The sequence below is a fragment of the Astatotilapia calliptera genome, chromosome 23 (assembly GCF_900246225.1).
Source record: "Astatotilapia calliptera chromosome 23, fAstCal1.2, whole genome shotgun sequence".
In the NCBI taxonomy this organism is placed as follows: Eukaryota; Metazoa; Chordata; class Actinopteri; order Cichliformes; family Cichlidae; genus Astatotilapia; species Astatotilapia calliptera.
This window is the reverse complement of record NC_039323.1, coordinates 39931314-39951795: the sequence shown is the minus strand read 5'-3', so window position 1 is coordinate 39951795 and position 20482 is coordinate 39931314. Positions and strand designations below refer to the sequence as shown.

The window sequence follows — 20482 nt, the reverse complement described above, 5'->3', positions numbered from 1 at the left end:
GTCACCGTTTTAGGGAACATATTTAGTTTTAAAGTAAGTTACAGAGCATTTCCTGCCTTTCTGGGGGGATTATATTTCACTAAAAAACGATCTAATATACATGTCCACATAATTATTATTATAATTATAATATATTAAAAACACACGCTGTATTTAAAAAAAACATACATTAAGAAACAGATTATATTAGATTTATGTTTTAAATAAGACAAAAATTGGATGTTACAGCAGTAACATTATTGTATCTCTACAGTTTAAAAGTGTAATAAGCTTTGCCCTGCACAGAGTGGATAGTGAAACAAATGGAATCATCATAAATACATTATTTCATATTTATTACTTCCCCCTCCTCATTGCTTTATTATTGTAGCTCTAGTAATGAATAATAATGTAAGGATTCTGGATCAGCACCATGATGCCCATAGTATATACAGTATTCTGAAGAAGGTCTAAAATGTCACTGTGTGTGCGTGCATGTGCTTGTTTTATGTATATGGATTTTTTTAAATTATTACTCATGATATAACATTGTCCAGACATGGCTGGTAAGGACATGAGGAGGAAACAGTAGGAGCTGTGTGAGGCTACTAAAGGCAGTGCTATAACATTTTTCTGTCATCATTTTATTATAGATTAAGTGCAAGAGTTGTTAGGTGTGGATAATTAGATTATAGTTTATTGCAATAGCAAGTTGTGCCTTGTTCTCAGATAGACAGCAAGTGGAGAGTGATATATGAAATGATGGAAGGAAGAAGAGAAGCAAAGAGTGATTCACAGGCAGAGCCTAAATTATTTCTCACAGATTTTTGTTGCCTTATGGTTCCAAGCGCTGTCACCAATCTTTGCATTTTGTTATTATCTCATGACACTTGTTTAATCAGCTACCATCTCTCCTGTGGACTTTTTAATGCCTACAGTCTCAGATCAACACAGCCCTGCCCTCCTATCAGCAGCAGGAGCAGCAGAAACACCTCAACAGCAACATTGTACCCATCAGGTAAAACATTGGCTACGTTTGCTTTGCCTTGTTGCCCATATTAGATTCTTGATGAATGTGTGTTGTTGTTATTCAGCCTGGTTCAATGTGCCCCTTTTTAACTTTGAGCACCCGCCCCTTTAAACGTCTCTGCACGGCCCTGCTCCTGTGGACTTTTTAATGTCTACAGTCTCAGATCAACACAGCCCTGCCCTTCCCATATTAGATTCTTGATGAATGTGTGTTGTTGTTATTCAGCCTGGTTCAATGTGCCCCTTTTTAACTTTGAGCACCCGCCCCTTTAAACGTCTCTGCACGGCCCTGGATCTACATATAAATCATTTGCAGCTGTTCAGTGATCATGGGGAGTGGCACATGCGGCAGTTTGCTGTAGTAGCTGAGCCCAGTGCCAGACAAAGTGTCAGCCTGAATAAAGTTTATATGAAATGTCCTTTTTTGGAGTTTCACCTTATCTTGTTGCTGTTTTTATTTTTGGAGCCTTTGAAAAAGGTGAGAAGAGACTGCATGCTAATGATTATACTATATGAGTTTTTTGTGAGACTTTTGAGACTTCAGTGAAAATGAATTAATTTTGTTCCCTCATAAGGTGATGGCACATTTCTGTTGTAGTGGTGGTAGGTCGCTATGGTGAAGTAACCTCTTAGAAAATGTTGTGATACAGGTGGAACCACAGGCAGCATAAAAGAGTGTTTTCTGTGTGTGTAGCTGAGTATTTAGGCGTTACTATCATTGGGGCAGTAGCGTTTTTAGATACGGGCGACACGGGCGGTTGCCCGGGGCGGCATCGTGGTGGGGGGCGGCATAACAGGCATCGGCAAAAAAAAAAATTGCTCGTACACATGCTGCCCCGACATCATGCCAGCGCATAGGGATGGTACAGGCACCGTCGGTTTTCTATCGCCCATTTGCTGGGAGTAAGGGCGCCCTCCGTTTGTGAGGTGCGCCTGCTGCTTGCGGCACAGGGAGGAGAGGACGGGCCGGCGGGGGGGATTCTCTGTCTGTCAAAATAAAAACAAACCAACAAACATGAAAACACCAGACATTATGATACAGACTTTCTATTCTATACGCGCGAGAGCCCTCGGTGCGCCTGCTCGCTGCTGAAGTCAAAGTAAACTTTATTGTCATCTCCGCTACTTACAGTCGAGCATATATAGAGACGAGACGACGAGGCTCCAGTTACAGCAGTGCAAGTAAACGAACAGTAAATATAAGAAGAGTAAGAAAATAAATATACACTTTAGGACTCGGGGTAAAGGGATCAATAACAATTTAAAATGTATATTTTATATTTTGTTGATTTAAAGTCTCACACACAACCCGTTTTTAAAGTTTAAAGAGAGAAAAGAAGAGGAGGAGTGTAGCGACTTCCACAGTCGCTAGAGGCCGGGGATTGAGCCTGCCTATTTGCCTGACGCGCTGTCAACTTTACGCAATGAGAGGTGGAATTGCTCGCTTGTTTATTGAAGTGCTTGAAATTTTTACAGAGAAATGTGATCGGCTCGCGATTCAAACTCTTAAAACATCACAGACTCTCATGCAACAAGGGGAAACTCGTTGTGCTGCGGTCAACAAAGGCAGGTCATGTATCCTAAAACATTAAGAATCAGAATACTTTATTACTTACTTAATATGTTTTGTGTGTGGGGGGGGCGCCAGAGGGAGTGTTCGCCCAGGGCGCCAAACGGGCTAGGACTGCCACGAGATGCAGAGAGGAATTTCCCCACAGGGATAAATATAGTATACTATATATTATTATTATTATTATTATTAATAATAATAATAATAAACTTGGTTTAGTCTCTGCACTTACGATTCCAGGGCTCTGGCTTTAGCTACTTTGTAATCACCTTTTACTCAGGAAACATCAATTGGTGGGAATTCAAAGAGTATAAAAATCTAGCAGGATCATCATTAAGGACAAAACAACAGTCTTCATCACTCAAGAATTCCTGTTTCTCCATCCTGCAATGATTTAAAGAGGGGTTTATAGACGTGCACAGCTTGGACCACTGGCCCTCCACCCATGGCAGTAAAATCATCAATGCCTTCAGACTCAGCCCCAACAGCTGCCCCAGTGGTCAGTCAATTTTTTTTTCCATATATAGAACAAATTCCAGACTAAGAAGACACATTTTAACATTTGATTCTACAAACTCTTTAACTTTAACAACATATTTAACATTCATGGAAATGATTTAACTGGTGACGGGTGAACACAAACCGGTTTTTGTTTCTCCTGCATTCTCCGGCATAATTCAGTGAAAGCGTGTTTATGCAGACAGAGTTATGAATCTTATGACTCTCATATGTCCTGTGAGTTAATACTTGCCTTTTGTCAAACACAAAAAGGCAGTTGTTGCAAACAGGATACTGATCTCTACACAAGTGTGTGCAAATATCCTTGTATTTGTGGTGTTGTAGCGGAAAAATGTAAAAATTGATTTTAAATATGCTTACGCATATACTTTTACAGCATGCCTTCATAGTGGAAAAGACAGACTGATAGGGGTGTGCCTGCTGATATTTAAAAATAGAAAAGGCATCTGATGGAGGTCTCAACGAAGGGCGAGTCAGTAACATCAGTTACAAAGGAATGTCGACTCTGCCATGTAACACTGAGCTGATACTGCACACCATTGCAAAAGCTGACAGAAGAGTAACAGGAAAAAAGTAACAAAGTTAAAAGAATATTGTGAGGGACCAAGCAGCAAAGAGGACACAGGAAAAATGTCTTCAAAATGTTTTTTATTTTTATTTTAACACTCAAAAAAATTGCAAAAGGACAGAATTCAAAGACATAATTAGCAAGCCCCCTAGCAGGTCACTTAAATATAGTGGAGGGGGACTATTCTGTACTAAATAAGCAGAGAATAGCGCACATAAACCTAAGCACCCCTGTTTCTGATAGCACATGGTTGGTATTTTGACATTTTGTTTTTAAAGTCCTCAGCCACACCCCAAACCAGGTAACTCAAAGAAAGAGAAACATAATTAATGTAACAGAAAACATTATGATCAGTCAGAGAAATACAGATCGAGACTCTTCTTGTATTCCAATAAACCCCTTTTTTGAAGTGTGTTCTCTGGTGTGGACTCCCTTTTTGTTTCTTTTGTCTAATGTTTGCCATTCTCCCCAGCATGTGTTACAACCCACCCAGATATTGGGGCAGATTGTAAAAAAGAAATGCAATGTATTTAACGTTAATACACAAGGTCTGTGGCATTCTTGCAGGGCTTTGAATAGATGTCATTTATAGGAAACAAAAGTGGGTATTTTGTGTAAAAGCTTGAGCGCTCTAGCCCCAAATTTAATTGAGTTACAAGTGCTAAAGCAAAAGGGGTTGCAGCCATACCTGATCTCCCCTACGCCAGAGACATATCACTCTAATTTTGGCTTCTCTTCATTGGTTGCCAGTAAATTTTAGGTTTCATTTTAAAATCTTGATTTTAACCTTTAGGGCGCTACATGGTCAAGCTCCCAAGTATATAGCTGACCTGCTGAAAGTTCATTCCTCTTCCCGAGCTCTAAGGTCATCATGTGAGAGGCTGCTGGTGGCCTCACACGACTTAAAACTCAGGGTGATTCGGTCTTTCAGACAGTGGCAGGTCGTGGAATTCTCTTCCACTGTTTTTATGCTGTAGAGACGCCATTAACTGTTTTAAAAAGCATCTGAAGACATTTTTAGATAGACCAGCTTTTAATTAATTAGTTTTTTTCTTTTTTTTTACATCAATATGTTGTATATTCATTTCTTATTTTATTGTGAAGTGCTTTGAGATTTTTTATTTTTTGTTAAAAGTGCTTTAAAAATCCTTTTTACTTATTTACAGTAGTGTGAGAGTGGAGGTAAAACTGGGTGTTAAATACAGGAATAATGAGAGCTAATGTAATTGTTGCATTAGAACATTCAAAGTGCCTTACATCTTGATCTGTATCTCCTACAGCTCTAACAGCAGTGGTCCAAACACAGCAGACTGTGCTGGCAGCAGTGGGAGAAGATGCTGAATTCAGCTGTCAGCTCTTGGAGACTAAAGACATCCTTCAGGTCACATGGCAGAAAATCTCTCCTGATGTTCAGGAAAATGTTGCCACCTACAGCAAGTACTATGGTCAGAGAGTGAATGATGGCTTTACAGATAAAGTTGAGTTTAAATACACTGGACTACAGAACTGCTCCATAGTCATCAGGAATGTGACAGAGCAGGATGAAGGCTGCTATCACTGTCTGTTTAACACTTATCCTGAAGGCTCATTCATTGGTAGAACCTGCCTCCAAGTCTATGGTAAGAACTTTTACCTTCTTTAACCAACCACAGAAGACTCAAACTAATATAGTGGATATGAAAATGTAAGAAGCTGGTGAAGTTAAAGAGATATTCCTTACATTTCCTGATCCTTCACAGAGCTGCATGAACCTGTTGTTGATGTCAGAGAGTCAAACTCTACTGAAGAGTGGGTTGTTTCCTGTTCAGCCACTGGTCGACCTGCTCCCACTGTAACACTCAGTGTCTCACAACAAGACCTCAACTTCTCACAGTACAACACTGTCAGTGTGTCCAACACCAACGCTACATTCACTGTCACCACTACAGCTGTGCTCTCAGGTTCACGTAACAACAGCACACAGGTGGGATGTGCAGCACGAGTGCTCTCTGCTCCTCACAGAGAGGTGATGGTGACGATTCCTGATGATGATGATAACGGTGAGAAACTGAACTCAGTGATTTATAAATTGATGACTACTTTGTGATTGTAACTTTTATGTTTCTTCTACCGGAGCTAGATGAGAAATCAGGATCTGATCCCAGGAATTTAGGTGCGTTAAAATTTCAGTGTTTTAAATGTACTTTTTGTCCTGTTGAGTCTATTGTCTTCTGATAGCTGCATAAATTATTATATTCTCCTTTCTCCTGTTTGTATCAAAGGAATCAGAATTTCAGCCATTCTGTTGTCTGTGATGTTGTTGGTGGCCTGTGTTACTGCACTCATCTTTGTCTGGTATAGAAAGAAATCTCAGAGCAGGTACTCGTCTTAAACAGTGTTGTTGATTGTTTTTTTTTCCAGTTAATAAATATTTGTGCAGATTTAACTGTTCTTGAATATTTCAGTCAGTCACACAGGCAGGTTGAGATGAATGTTATACCTACCTGAATCTACAATGAGAAATAAAGGGGTAAGTCACTCTTGATCCGTCATTCTGGACCCACGAAGTTACAACCCGAGTTGTGAAAAAGTTGGGTTACTGTTAAATATAAATTAAAACATATTTCAATAATTAGAAAGGCTCATGAACCTATCATTTAATAACAACAGAATATAGTAAGCATATCAAATGTAATGAAGTAATAAAATGTGACATTTTATTATTGTGTGAAAATAATAGAAATAATTTCATGACAATATTTAGCTTATTTTTGATTCGGTTTGTCTGAATGCATCTAAAAAAATGTTGCCACAGGACACCATAAGTTTAACATGTAAGAAATAGCTGGAGGAACATTTTACAACTGATTAAAGGTTGACTTTTAAGATTGTGAACTCATAATTATAATGTAGTGAAACATGCAATGGAAAGTAAAAATTAAAAATATGTTGTGACATTTGAAGTTCTCTGACTTACCTCCAGAGCTGCTTTTTATTCTTTTACAATCTAATGTAAACTGCATGTCAACCAAACTGATGCGTCTTTCCACTAAGCTATTACTTTGTTTAGAATTTTTAGATTCTGTATTATTGACAGAGCAGTGATATAATGCTTGTTTCTTTGATTTTGTTTTTTAATTTAAAGGACTCAAACATCTTCAGGTAAACACCGTGACAAGTGGGTACCTGCTGACACCAAATGATGATCTGGGTCATCATGTGGTGGTGATGAACAGCAACAAAACTACATAATGAAAAATCTTTACTTTGTTTGTTTACTTTTTTTTTTCAAGAAGAGTGTATTACCTAAAACAACGGTGCTAAAATTTGACAAATAACTTCATTAAAGTTGTACTAAAGAAAATGTCAAATGTTACATTTACATTGACAGTTAAAATTGTTACAATTCTATTTTTTTATAATCCTCTGCGCTATATACGGTATTTATAGCACATGTATTTTTATTTTATTTTATTTTTCAACAGTTTTAAATGTTGTTATTCCTTTTTACATTTAGAAACATGTAACCATGTTCTTCCTTAGCAGAATAGCACAAAAGTTCAATAAGCACTGAAATGTGTTGCACTGAAACATTTGCAAACCATTAAATAATATTATTGTCCTGTACATTTCCATTTTCATGTACTTGATGCTATCTAATTTTTACACTGTTTTTTAAATATTTGAAAAAAAAATTGAAAATCCAAGAAAATAAAAATTTGGGGTCAAACCGTGGGGTCAAATTTGACCCCATGGTTTCCCTAGTAAACCAATGGGGTCGGCTCTGACCCCATGGGTTAAATTTAACTCACTTTAATTAATTGAAAGTCAGCAGGAGTGGCTAACATGAAACATTGTCAGTAACTTATGGCCTGGTAAATGGTCTGTATTTGTATAGCGCTTTACTAGTCCCTAAGGACCCCAAAGCGCTTTACACATCCAGTCATCCACCCATTCAAACACTGGTGATGGCAGCTACATTGTAGCCACAGCTGCCCTGGGGCGCACTGACAGAGGCGAGGCTGCCGGACACTGGCGCCACCGGGCCCTCTGACCACCACCAGTAGGCAACAGGTGAAGTGTCTTGCCCAAGGACACAACGACCAAGACTGTCCAAACCGGGGCTCGAACCGGCAACCTTCTGATTACAAGACGAACTCCCAACTCTTGAGCCACGATTGCCCAAACTTATCCGATTGATATAATTTCTTTTCTTGCTGGAATTGATATTGATACCAACAACCAAATGTAAATGATTCCTAACAGATTTTCAGGTAAAATCGAATAACATGGCCCCTGAGCTTGTCTGTTCATTCATGATAAAAATGCTGAGGTTTTGAGGAGAACAAATTTGAAGTTTATTACTAAAAGGACTCAGCATTTGTTAAGTATGTTTAAAACTTTTGGATTTCTTTTAATTTTTTTTTGAGTAAAAGATATAAGAACGCAAATGTGTTTTAAGTAGACTGTAGGGCAACACCCAGAGTAAAATGCTAATATGCATATAAAATATATGTAGTCCAAGCAGCTTGGAAGGAAAGCGACTGGACCTCTTTCAGTTTCTTGAAGATGTTTCACCTCTCATCTTAGAGGCTTCTTCAGTTCACTAGATGAGAGGTGAAACCTCTTTACGAAACTTAAAGAAGCCCAGTTGCTACCATGATCTCACGACCATGACTGACAACCTACACAGACATTGACATATTTAATTACAACAGTTGAAATTGTTGTAAAACTGTTCTCTACAACCCTAGCTGGAAAAGGATTACCAGGGACCTGTAGCAGGGAGGGTGCTCAAGGAAGAGTGCCTGTTGACCAGGCCTTAGCCCATGGGGCCTGGTTCGGCACAGCATGAAGAGGAGACATGTATGATCCGTACATGTCACCACCCACAGGGAGCGCCGTAATGGTCAGGTGCAATGTGTGCCACATGGTGGCAAAGAGAGGAGACCCTGGCACACCGATCTCTGGCTACTGGAACAAATGACTGGGACATGTAATGTCAAATTTCTTGTGAACTTCAACATAAATCCTTTGGCTTTGAAATACATTCTTTAGATCACATGACATGATTTGAACAACATCTACCATTCTCCCATGATGGGGAGGTGAATGTTGTCACCTACAACAAGTACTTTGGTCAGCAGTGGCGGTCCTAGCCTGCCCCCCCCCCCGCCGCCGCCACACACACATAAAACATATTAAGGATAAAACTGTTGTAGGAACCATACTGAATTTCACCAGAGAAACACACACACACACATATGAAGAGAGAGAGAGTATGGATAGTATGCAAACGGATACCAAACAGCCATCATAATTTGTCATACAATGAGAACAGGGCAAATCAACAATTGACAATGACTAATTAATATTAAAATCTGTAACATAGTGTATTGTTTGGAGTTTAGTCTGTTACTGTTGCTATTTTTACCATTTCTTCTTGGAGCAACTGTAACGCACATAATTTCCTTAGGGATTAATAAAGTATTGTGATTCTGATTCTGATTGTTTCAGGATGACCTGCCATTATCCAATCACACATCTGCTTACCTGCATCTTTTGCTCGTTTCTCCTCCTTTTCTCTTTTTTTCTAAACTGAGCACCTGATGGCTTTGGCCTTTTCTTGTCCATCTTCCATTGGTTTTCATTTTGCACTCCAGTATGAACACAAATCCCCCAACTCAAAGGTCACCACAACATAACCTAACACACCTACACCTTAGTTCACAGATTCACTTTAGTTTATTTCTGGGATTTCACACAACCCAGGATTCAAATCATGAATACATAATGGGCTCTGATTTACATTATGAATGAAATGTGCTCTATTTGGAAGCAGCCGCCCCCCCTCCCCTTTTGACATGTTGTGTGTGAGACTTTAAATCAGCAAACTGTAAATTATACATTTTAAATTGTTATTGATCCCTTTACCCCGAGTCCTAACGTGTATATTTATTTTCTTACTCTTCTTATATTTACTGTTCGTTTACTTGCACTGCTGTAACTGGACCCTTGTCGTCTCTCTATATACTGGACTGTATGCAGCGGAGATGACAATACAGTTGACTTTGACTTCAGCACCGAGCAGGCGCACCGAGGGCTCTCGCGCTCACTTTTCGCGTATAGAATTTCGAAAAAAACAAATTGCAAATTATAAGTCTGTATCATAATGTCTGGTGTTTTCGTGTTTGTTGGTTTGTTTTCATTTTGTTTTATTTTGCGAGTTGGTTATTAGATGCTGCTCCAGCCGGTCAGTGAAACCGCGCCGCCCCGCCCTCTCCTCCCTGTGCCTGTGCCGCAAGCAGCAGGCGCACCTCGCAAACGGGCGATAGAAAACCGATCGGTGCCTATGTCATTCCCAATATGCGCTGGCTGACGTCGGGGCAGCATGAGTACGAGCAATGTATTTTTTATTTTTATTTTTGCCGATGCCCGTGATGCCGCCCCCCACCACGATGCCGCCCCGGGCAACCGCCCGTGTCGCCCGTATCAAAAACCGCTACTGCTGGTCAGAGAGTGAATCATGGCTTTGCTCAAGTTTAAACATACTGTACAGAACTGCTCCATAATAATCAGGAACGCGACGGAGCAGGATGAGGTCTTCTATCACTGTTTGTTTAACCCTTAAGGTTCTCAAACAAGTGGAACCAGCTAAGTGCCAGAAACAAATATGCTGGATAACAAGGTGTTACCAGCCGGATGAACGTGTAACACAAATGCTGATTGTTTTTTTCATTCAGTACTCTGTGTTTTATACACTGTATATACATTGTATACATGTGCACGTATATGTAATAATGTTTTGTCTCATGTTCCACATATTTACTTTTGTCCTGCTAATTAATTATGGTAAATGGTGTTTGTAATTTCACTTGTGTACAGTGTTTTTGTTTGCAATTATGACATTAAGATGTAAATAGGTGTAAATAAACTACAGCGGTGCTCTCAGGTTCACGTAACAACAGCACACAGGGGGGATGTGCAGCACGACTGCTCTCTGCTCCTCACAGAGAGGTGACTGTGAAGATTCATGATGATGATGAAACTCTTTTGAAGTCACTGATTTATAAAATGATGACTACTTTGTGATTGTAATGCTTATGTTTCTTCTAACAGAGTTAAATGAGAAATCAGGATCTAATCCCAGGAATTTAGGAGTGTTTTAAAGTCAGTTGAGTCTATTATTTTTTTTATAGTTGTTCAAATTATTATACTCTTCTTTATCATTTTTTTCTCAAAGGTATCAGGATTTCAGTCATTCTGTCGTCTGTGGTGTTGTTGGTGCAGCATCTTTGTCGGGTATAAGAAGAAATCTCAGAGCAGGTACTCGTTTTAAACACTCTTGTTGATTGCTTTTTTTGATTCAGAAGATAAATGTTCGTGTAGATTTAACTGTTCTTAAATCGTTTGCCTGTCATATTACGATTGGGATATTTGTCAACCTAATAAAACGACGACGATTTTTGTCAGGTTTTGTGGGTATAACGGTTTATTCTCATGGTAAATGTGCAATCAACACTGTGCTCCTTATTAAAGATGTGTGTAGTAAATGTCAGCAGCTTTTCACCTCAAAGTCTGTTATTATCACTACTGCTGATAAACACATTTTGAAAGGTAAATAATTTTCACAAAATCAACCTGCTTGTGTACGTCTTGGTTTATATCAGATTTCCACCACAAATCTTTTAGAAAACGTGATCGTATGGAGGCTTTTGATTATCTGATTGTAAACAATTGGAATACAAGAATGAAAATCATTTAAACAGTTCACACATGTACATATGCATAGAGTAGATGCACTGTCACCACTACAGCTGTGCTCTCAGGTTCACGTGAACACAGCACACAGGTGGGATGTGCAGCACGAGTGCTCTCTGCTCCTCACAGAGAGGTGATGGTGACGATTCCTGATGATGATGATAATGAGGAACTCTTTCACTGATTTATAAAATGATGATTTCTCTGTGATTCTAATGTTTGTAAGGTGTGTTAAAAGCCAGTTTTCAATGTATATCAACTAAACTCTGATGTATAGCTCTGTCCAATAAGCTTTTACTCTGTTTAGAATACTTTGATACTTTCGAATATAAACAGAATAATGATATCATTTTTAGTTTTATTTTAAAACATCGTCAGTGAAACAAAGTAACACTTAGCTCAACAGGTGAACACCTCCTGACAGACACCAACTAAACAATCACCGTCACCACCAACTAAATTTTGACAAATTTTTTCTTTCTTTCTCTTTTTGTGTGTGCCTTTCCATAAAATAAAATAAAATAAAATGTAAAAAAAAAAATGTGCTAAAGCTTGACAAACAACTGATGCACTGAAGCATTCAGTAAATATTAATTGCACATTGCAGTTTTTGTGTGAGTACTTTGTGCAGTTAATTCCCCCCCCGCCCCAATTTTTAAAGATTTCATTGATGTTTGTGGTGAAAAAAATGATGGAAAAAAAATGATGGTTATTTTGTGCCGACACATATTGGCAAGCAATATGTGTCGTCCCTGAGCTGATGCGGCACATGTGTTAAAAACATCATGTGTTGAGAGTGAGGGGGGACTAACCAAAGTACCCCGTGCCTTGATATTAGGTTGAAACCATTGCATTCGTGTGGATTTGTCTCTTTTTTGCCCACTAGATGGCACTACAGCGTCAGTGCACAGGACATTTCCTTGTTTCCAGTTATCGCCAGAACTTGCTCGCTGTGTTTGAGGAAAACTTGCAACACTGCTCTGTGATTTAGTGGAGAAAGAATGTTTTTCGCCTTTCGCTTTATGTCAGCTGGGTTACGACTGCGACTATGAACTGGAAAATGGGAAGCCGATGGATGAATGACAATGCAGGGTTTCACTTGTGTACAGTGCTGTGACATGAAGATGTAAACTAACTAAAGTCCAGTGAAGGCGTTTACTGTGGACTCCGGTATGAAGCCAGTTTAATTCAACCTTAAAAGTTAATCATCAGATTTAGGTCGTCGACATGTAAGTAATTTACAGATGTTCGGTGATCCATGCACAGCAAAATCTCCAGCGTTAAATTAACACTAGAGAGTGTCTTTAAGGGTCCACTCCTCTGAGTGTTAAATATAACACCGTTGAGTGTTAAATGAACACGTTTGACAGTGTTATATTTTTAAAGGTAACCTAGTCAGTTTTGAAGATTAACAATGACTAATCTGAGCAGTGCTGATTTTCTGACACTGGAATATTTCTAACACTTTGAGTTATTTTCCAGTGTTAGGAAATCAGCACCGTTGGTCATTGTTAATCTTCAAAACTGACTAGGTTACCTTTAAAAATATAACACTGTCAAACGTGTTCATTTAACACTCAGTGGAGTGAACCCATATAGACATCCTTAGTGTTAATATAACACTGGAGATTTAGCTGTGTGGGGAGCGGCTACAGCGCATGCGGCAGTTTCCTGCGATCTGCCAGATTGGTGTTATCTATCGACTGTACCATTATAATAAAAGGGGGGCAAAATGGCGACACGTGCCTTTACATCGCACTTTAAATTGATAATTCTCGATTATATTTTGTTATTTGTCTCACTATACGATCATGTTCACATGTATTATCTTATGATTCTTTTTAGCTAACCTGTTAAACGTTTATATGCATCAGACCAGCTGAAAGTTTACCCGTAACTGTAGTAGCTGAGCCCAACGCCAGACAAAGAGTCAGCCTGAATGAATGAAGTTTTTGTGAAATGTCCTTTTTCGGAGTTTTGCTTTATGTTGTTGCTGTTTTTATTTCTGGAGCCTTTGAAAAGGGTGAGAAGAGACTGCATGTTAATGATTATAATATATGAGTTTGACTTTTTTATACAGTAAAGGTCATTTATTTTGTTCCCTCATAAGAAAATGACTCAGTTGTGGTGGTGGGAGAGGTCGCTAAGGTAAAGTAACCATTTTGAAAATGTGATACAGGTACAACCACAGGCAGCATAAGAGTGTTTTCTGTGGGTGTAGCTGAGTATTTAGGCGTTACTATCATCAGGGGTGTGTGGATGATCCTGATGTATGCAGGAAAGGCACTTCAGCTATTGTTCTGTGAATTATTCATATCAATTCTCATTTAAATAAGCAAATACGATAATTTATAGTTTGAAAAATATTATTAAAAAGATATTTTAGATGAACATAAAAAAAAAGTAAAATTCAGGGGTTTTTTTCCTCTGCACTTACGATTCCCGGGTTCTGGCTTTAACTACTTTGTAATCACTTTTTACTCAAGAAACATCAATTGCTGGGAACTCAAAGATTATAAAAAGCTACCAGGCTCACTGTTAAGGACAAAACAACAGTCCTCATCACTCAAGAATTCCTATTTCTCCACCCTGCAATGATTTAAAGAGGGATTTATAGATGTGTGCACAGCTTGGTCCACTGCCCTCCATTCGTGGCTGTAATCACAGACTGCAGTAAAATCATCAGTGTCTTTAGACTCAGCCCCAACTGCCGCCCCAGTCATCAGTCTTTTTTTTTCCATCTATAGAACAAATTACAGACTAAGAAGACACATTCTGACATTTGATTCTACAAACTCTGACATTTTCCAACGTACTTAACGTTCATGGAAATGATGGTGAAGGGTCAACACAAACCTGTCTTTGTTTCTCCTGCATTCTCCGGCATAATTCAGTGAAAGCGTGTTTATACAGACAGAGTTCTGAATCTTATGACTCTAATATGCCCTGTGAGTTAATACTTGCCTTTTTTCCAACACAGAAAGGCAATTGTTGCAAACAGGGTAGTGATCTGTACACAAGTGTGTGCTACTATGCTTGTATTTGTGGGGTTTATAGAAAAATAACCTTACTGCAATGTCAGGTGACCCCATAGCACCACATAGGAGAGACCTGGTATAGTTGTAACATTGGGATCACTGAATTGATCATATGACTCCTATCTCATCCCATGATCACTTCAGTGTTTAGCCACTTCCATCCCTGATTTGGGGTGATGGGGCAATCGTGGCTCAAAGCGTTGACAATTTGTCTTGTAACCGCAAGGTTGCCGGTTTGCCGGTTCGTGCCCCGGCTCGGACTGTCTCGGTCGTTGTGTCCTTGGGCAAGACACTTCACCTTCCACCTACTGGTGATAGCCAGAGGAGCCGATGGCGTGATGTGGCAGCCTTGCTTCTGTCAGCCTGCCCCAGGCTGTGGGGCAGCTGTAGCTACAACCGTAGCTTGCCTCCACCAGTGTGTGAATGAATAGTGGCATTGTACAGTGCTTTGAGGGCCCCAAAAAGTACTATATAAATGCAATCCATTATTATTATTTCACATGGTGGTTATCATGACTGTAAGCAACTGCATGTAGATTGTATTGAAGAAAACTGATTTTGACATATGAAATTAATTCTTTTGACCAGCACTAAGCTTTGTTAGGAGTTAAACAGCTGCAGACCAAATAATATGACTAACAGTATATTAAATAGGCAAGCTGTAATGCATTTGCCCCCTGCTAATTTTAAGCCACTATGCTAATAAAGTTAGTTAAACAATGACCGACAAGGGTGGGGTGAGTTGTAACATATACTTTCAATGTGTTACAGCAATCCCCTTCCCCAAAGTACGAATAGCTTATTGATTTTAAATATGCTAACACCTATACTTTTACAGCATGTCTAGATAGTGGAAAATTAAAACTGATCAAGGTATGCTTGCTAATATTTTTAAAAAAAAGAAAAAGGCATCTGATGGGGTCTCAACGAAGGGTGAGTCAGTCAGATCTTCCATGTAACACTGAGCAGATACTCCAAGTCATTGCAAAAGCTTATGGAAGAATAACAGAAAAAAGAATGGAAAAAGAATATCTCAGGAAAAATATATGCAAGCAGAAGAAAAAGAAAGTGAAATCTGCCCCCCAAAAATTTGAAAAATAACGCTGAAGATTCTGAGACAATGAATGATGAAAACCTTTGCATTGGTAACTCAAAGGCAAAAAAAGTTTGGGTAAAATTTACCCTGTGCAGTCTTTGGGCCCACCAAGCCTGCACTGCAGAGCTACCAACATTCATCTGTCAACATTGTGAATCTGATTAATACATGCACACTGCCATTGGTTTTTTTTTTGATACAGATAATATACAACAACATTGTGTGTGTGTGTGGTGTTGAGCTTTAACAACACACCAAACCACACCCTGAACCTGCTGGTCCACTCATCCCCTGCAGCCATGCCACAGAACACACCCAACCAGAAAGACCTACATCTTTTTCAGACAGGTGCATTGTACCTGTTCGTACCTGTGACTGAACTGTTTATTGAGTATTTGTGTTTGTTCTCTTAAGCTAATTTACACACCCACACACAGCAGAGTGCATTTGAGTTATGTTTAGTCACAAAGAGAGTTCTTTTATTCCAATAGACCAGCGGTCCCCAACCTTTTTTGCACCACGGACTGGTTTAATGTCAGACAATATTTTCACTGACCGGCCTTTAAGGTGTCACGGATAAATACAACAAAATAAAATGATACGACCAAGACTAAAACTGTGGCATTTTTTAAATTACTTTATTAGTAGCATCCTCCTGAAATGTGCCAACAACATTGAGAGCAACATCCTCCTCTCTGTCCTTTAATGGTCTCTGGTATTTCTTTCAAAATAAGACACACAACTACAACACAGGAAAAGACCCAGGGAAATAGAGTTAATGATAAAAACCCTGAAAACCATAAATTTCACACCTGGGCCTCAACTCTCGTGGCCCAGTACCAAACGTGGCCCAATGAGTGCAATAAACCACTCTTTGAAGCATGTCCTCTGGTGTGGGCTCTGTTTTTCTGTTTCTTTTGTCTAATTGTTACAATTCTTCCCAGCATTTGTTACAACCCACCTGGATATTAGGGTACATTGTAACAAATTTAATGTTAACACACGAGGTCTTTTCTTGCAGGGCTTTGAATAGATCCCATTCATTGGAAATAAAAGTGGGTATTTTGTGTAAAAGTTTGAGAGCTTCAGGTGCTAAACCAAAAAGTCCTGTCAATGATCTCATTGAGAGGGTTCAGGCCTATGCAGAACAGCAGCAGGGACAGCATCTCCTTGATCCTGCACTTGATTGTGACTTGTGCTTGTGCTATGGACTTAAAGTAGTGTTGTACGCCACATCCCCAGTGAGCTCCCAATGAAGGCTCTTAGGATCCTGTTGATCTTATGCAATTATAAGCATTCCAGGATCCATGTGTGTGGCATCGAGTCTTAGGCTTTCTTGTAGTCAATCCAGGCAGTGCACAGGCTGGTCGGTCGCTCCTCTGGTATTCCTGCCTTTCTGTGCCCCGCTCAAGTTTTTGAGCCATGTGCCTGTTCATCTTAGCTGCTATGATGCCTGACAGGGGCTTCCGTGTGGTACAGATTATTGGCCAGTAGTTAGATGGGACTGTCCCTTCTGGGGGTCTTCGGGAATTAGGGCTGTCCGGCCTTCAGTAAGCCATACTGGGTGTCCAGTATTGCTCCATCTCAAGCCTTGGTGGTGCTGTTCTCATATTGTTCCCCCTACCACTGAGAGTACAACTTGGATGGTTCTGTGGCGAGACAGCTGGTTTATTCTCCTGCCTTCGATCTCTCGGGTATACTTCTTCAAACGGCTGGCCAAGGCTGTGATTCTTTGCTTGGCAGTTTCCAAGGCCTCAGGTATCAACAGTTTGCTGTACTTTTTAGGCACCTTCTTCATTTGACCTTTCTGACACTCTGATAGTTGGCTTACCTCCCTCTGTACTACCTTGATCTTGGCCTCTAGCTTCCTTCATGGAGGGTACTGCTCCTTGTGGTTGTTCAACTTGTAGCCAAGCATCTCACTGATCACTGCTGCTATCGTGTAGATCAGCTGGTTAGTTTTGGTAATAGTCACAGTGGGCATTTTCCATAGTACTGCATTCACATCATCAAGTCGATCCTCATAGGGTACTTCAAGTAGTCTTGGTAACCGGCTATGGAAGATCCAGGTTTCAAGTTTCATCATGATCCTATGTTTCAGGTCAGTTCCTCTCACACTCAACGATCCTTACATCACACTTGGGGCTTGGTACCCAATCTCGGGTGGGGGTGATGATATCTCCTCCCTGACCTGTCATCCTGGCTCTTCCTTGCAGCAGTAGCATTCCAATAGCACCCGATTTTCAGCCTGTCAGTGTGTTTGGCAAATCAAGCATATAAACTGTTTTGGGGTTTTTTTTTTTGTGTATTATCTGATGCGTATGGACCAATGCTGATGTGAATGCTGATTGCGGATTGCAGCTTTTTCATAAGGTGCTGGCTTTGATCCTTTCTTTAATTTGATATTGTATTTGTTTGAGCAGAATGTAAATGTGAGTGTGGAGGCAAAAAAAAAAGGATGTTAATTGCAGGAATAATGATAGCTAACGGTACTAGACTTGTGTCAGTAAGGATTGCACTTGAACTTGAATAGAATATTTAAAGTGCCTCACAGCTTGATCTATCTCCTACAGCTCTAACAGCAGTGATCCAAACACAGCAGACTGTGCTGGCAGCAGTGGGAGAAGATGCGGAATTCAGCTGTCAGCTCTTGGAGACTAAAGACGTTGTTCAGGTCACATGGCAGAAAGTCTCACATGATGTGGAGACAAATGTTGCCACCTACAGCAAGTACTATGGTCAGAGAGTGAATGATGGCTTTAACGATAAAGTTGTGTTTAAATACACTGGACTACAGAACTGCTCCATAGTCATCAGGAATGTGACGGAGCAGGATGAAGGCTGCTATCACTGTCTGTTTAACACTTATCCTGAAGGCTCTCTGACAGGGAAACCCTGCCTCCGAGTTTATGGTAAGAACTTTTACCTCAAACAAACATACTGGAAATAAATGTGTTAGCAGCTGGTGTGTTTGTAAGAACATGTTGATGATATTTCCTGATCCTTCACAGAGCTGCATGAACCTGTTGTTGATGTCAGAGAGTCAAACTCTACTGAAGAGTGGGTTGTTTCCTGTTCAGCCACTGGTCGACCTGCTCCCACTGTAACACTCAGTGTCTCACAACAAGACCTCAGCTTCTCACAGTACAACACTGTCAGTGTGTCCAACACCAACGCTACATTCACTGTCACCACTACAGCTGTGCTCTCAGGTTCATGTAAACACAGCACACAGGTGGGATGTGCAGCACGAGTGCTCTCTGCTCCTCACAGAGAAGTGATGGTGACAACTCCAGATGATGATGGTGAGAAACTCTTTCAAAGTCATCGATTTATAAATTAATGATTACCCTGTGATTCAAATGTTTGGGTTCCTTCTTCCAGGTTTGGATGAAAAATCTAATCACATAAATTTCGGTATGTCAAAATGTACACTTTTTAAAGCCAGTTTTTCTTTTCCATCTGTTGATATTTAAAACGTAATACCCCCTCTTTGTCCATAGGATCCAGGACTTTAGTCATTCTATCCTCTGCTGCGTTGTTGTTTGCCTGTGTTTCTGCACTCATCTCTGTCTGGCTTAGAAAGAAATCTCAGAGCAGGTATCCTCTTAACAGCGTTGCTTTTTGTCTTTTTGTTCAGCTGATAAATATTTGTGCAGATGTAACTGTTCTTGAATCTTACAGTCAGTCACATCGGCCGGTTGAGATGAATGACATGGCTACCTGAAGCTACAATGAGAGATACTGAGGAGTAAGTCAAGCTTGATGCATCATTCTGCATCTACAAAGTTATAAACCCAGCTATGAAAAATTTGGAATGCTGTTAAATACGAATAAAAGTATAATGCAGTAATTAGAACATTTTATAAACCTATCATAATAGAATGTTGAATGTATATCAAATTGATGAAATGTAAATCTAATGAAATAATGAAATTTTTAGCTTATTTTGGATTTGGTGTCTCTAAATGCATCTCAAAAATGTTGCCACAGGACACCAAAAGTTCAAAATGAAAGAAAAAACTGGAAGAACATTTTACAACTAACTAGATTAACTGTTAAAATGCTAGTAGTATAAAATGAGGATTTTAAAGAGACAGGGTTTGTCAGAAAATGGCCAGATGTTGACTTTTAAGATTGTGAACTTGGAAAATAATGTAATAAAACATGCAATGGAAAGTTAAAATTAAAAATATGTTTTGACATTTGGAATTTTCTGACTTACCTCCAGAGCTCCTTTTTATTCTTTTACTTCCTTTGTAAACTAATGTAAACTGCATGTCAACCAAACTGATGCATATATCTTTCCACTAAGCTATTGCTTTATTTAGAATACTTAGATTCTGTAATATTGACAGAGCAATGATATAATGTTGTTTTTATTTTATTTTAAAGGACTAAAACATCTTCAGGTAAACAACGTGTCAGTCAGCGCAAAAAGCGAATGCCTGCTGACACCACATCATGATATTGGGGCCTTTGAGTGATGAAACGTTTCTCCCACAAAACGCTACGTTCAGATGAACAGAATCAACTTTTGGAAATTCATTTGCATCAAAACTACAGTTTGACAGATTTTTGCTTTTTGTGTTTACTTTTTGCTTTTTTATCAAGAAGAGTGTATTTTCTAAAACAATGGTGCTAATTTGACAAATAACTGCACTAACGTTGGACTAAAGAAAATGGTAATTGTTACAGGGAAATTGCAGCTTTTATATCATCACTTTGTGCTATATATTTATAGCATATTTATTTTATTTATTTTTTCACCAGTTTTTAATGTTGTTATACCTTTTTATATTTGGAAACACGAGACCATGTTGTCCCTTAACAAAACAGCACTGAAGTTCTGTTTACAAAGTACTAAAATGTGTTGCACTGAAACATTTGCAAACTGTTAAATAATATTATTATCCTGTACATTTCAATTTTCTGCTGTTTAT

The 20482-nt window shown here is 39.3% G+C and overlaps 2 protein-coding genes across 2 annotated transcripts; both read left to right on the top strand.

The window, feature by feature from the left end:
- The first annotated feature begins 1352 nt into the window (after positions 1–1352).
- Positions 1353–7052, top strand: LOC113016229 (OX-2 membrane glycoprotein-like). Its single transcript, XM_026158904.1, has 7 exons — positions 1353–1486; positions 4946–5284; positions 5405–5704; positions 5785–5817; positions 5927–6023; positions 6110–6174; positions 6790–7052. Exons 1-6 carry the CDS (start codon positions 1423–1425, stop codon positions 6150–6152), a joined length of 876 nt encoding a protein of 291 aa, XP_026014689.1. The 5' UTR covers positions 1353–1422; the 3' UTR covers positions 6153–6174; positions 6790–7052.
- A 6202-nt stretch (positions 7053–13254) lies between these two features.
- On the top strand, positions 13255–20482 carry LOC113016230 (OX-2 membrane glycoprotein-like). The gene is made up of 7 exons (XM_026158905.1): positions 13255–13428; positions 18113–18451; positions 18551–18844; positions 18924–18956; positions 19043–19139; positions 19224–19290; positions 19935–20482. Exons 1-6 carry the CDS (start codon positions 13365–13367, stop codon positions 19264–19266), a joined length of 870 nt encoding a protein of 289 aa, XP_026014690.1. The 5' UTR covers positions 13255–13364; the 3' UTR covers positions 19267–19290; positions 19935–20482.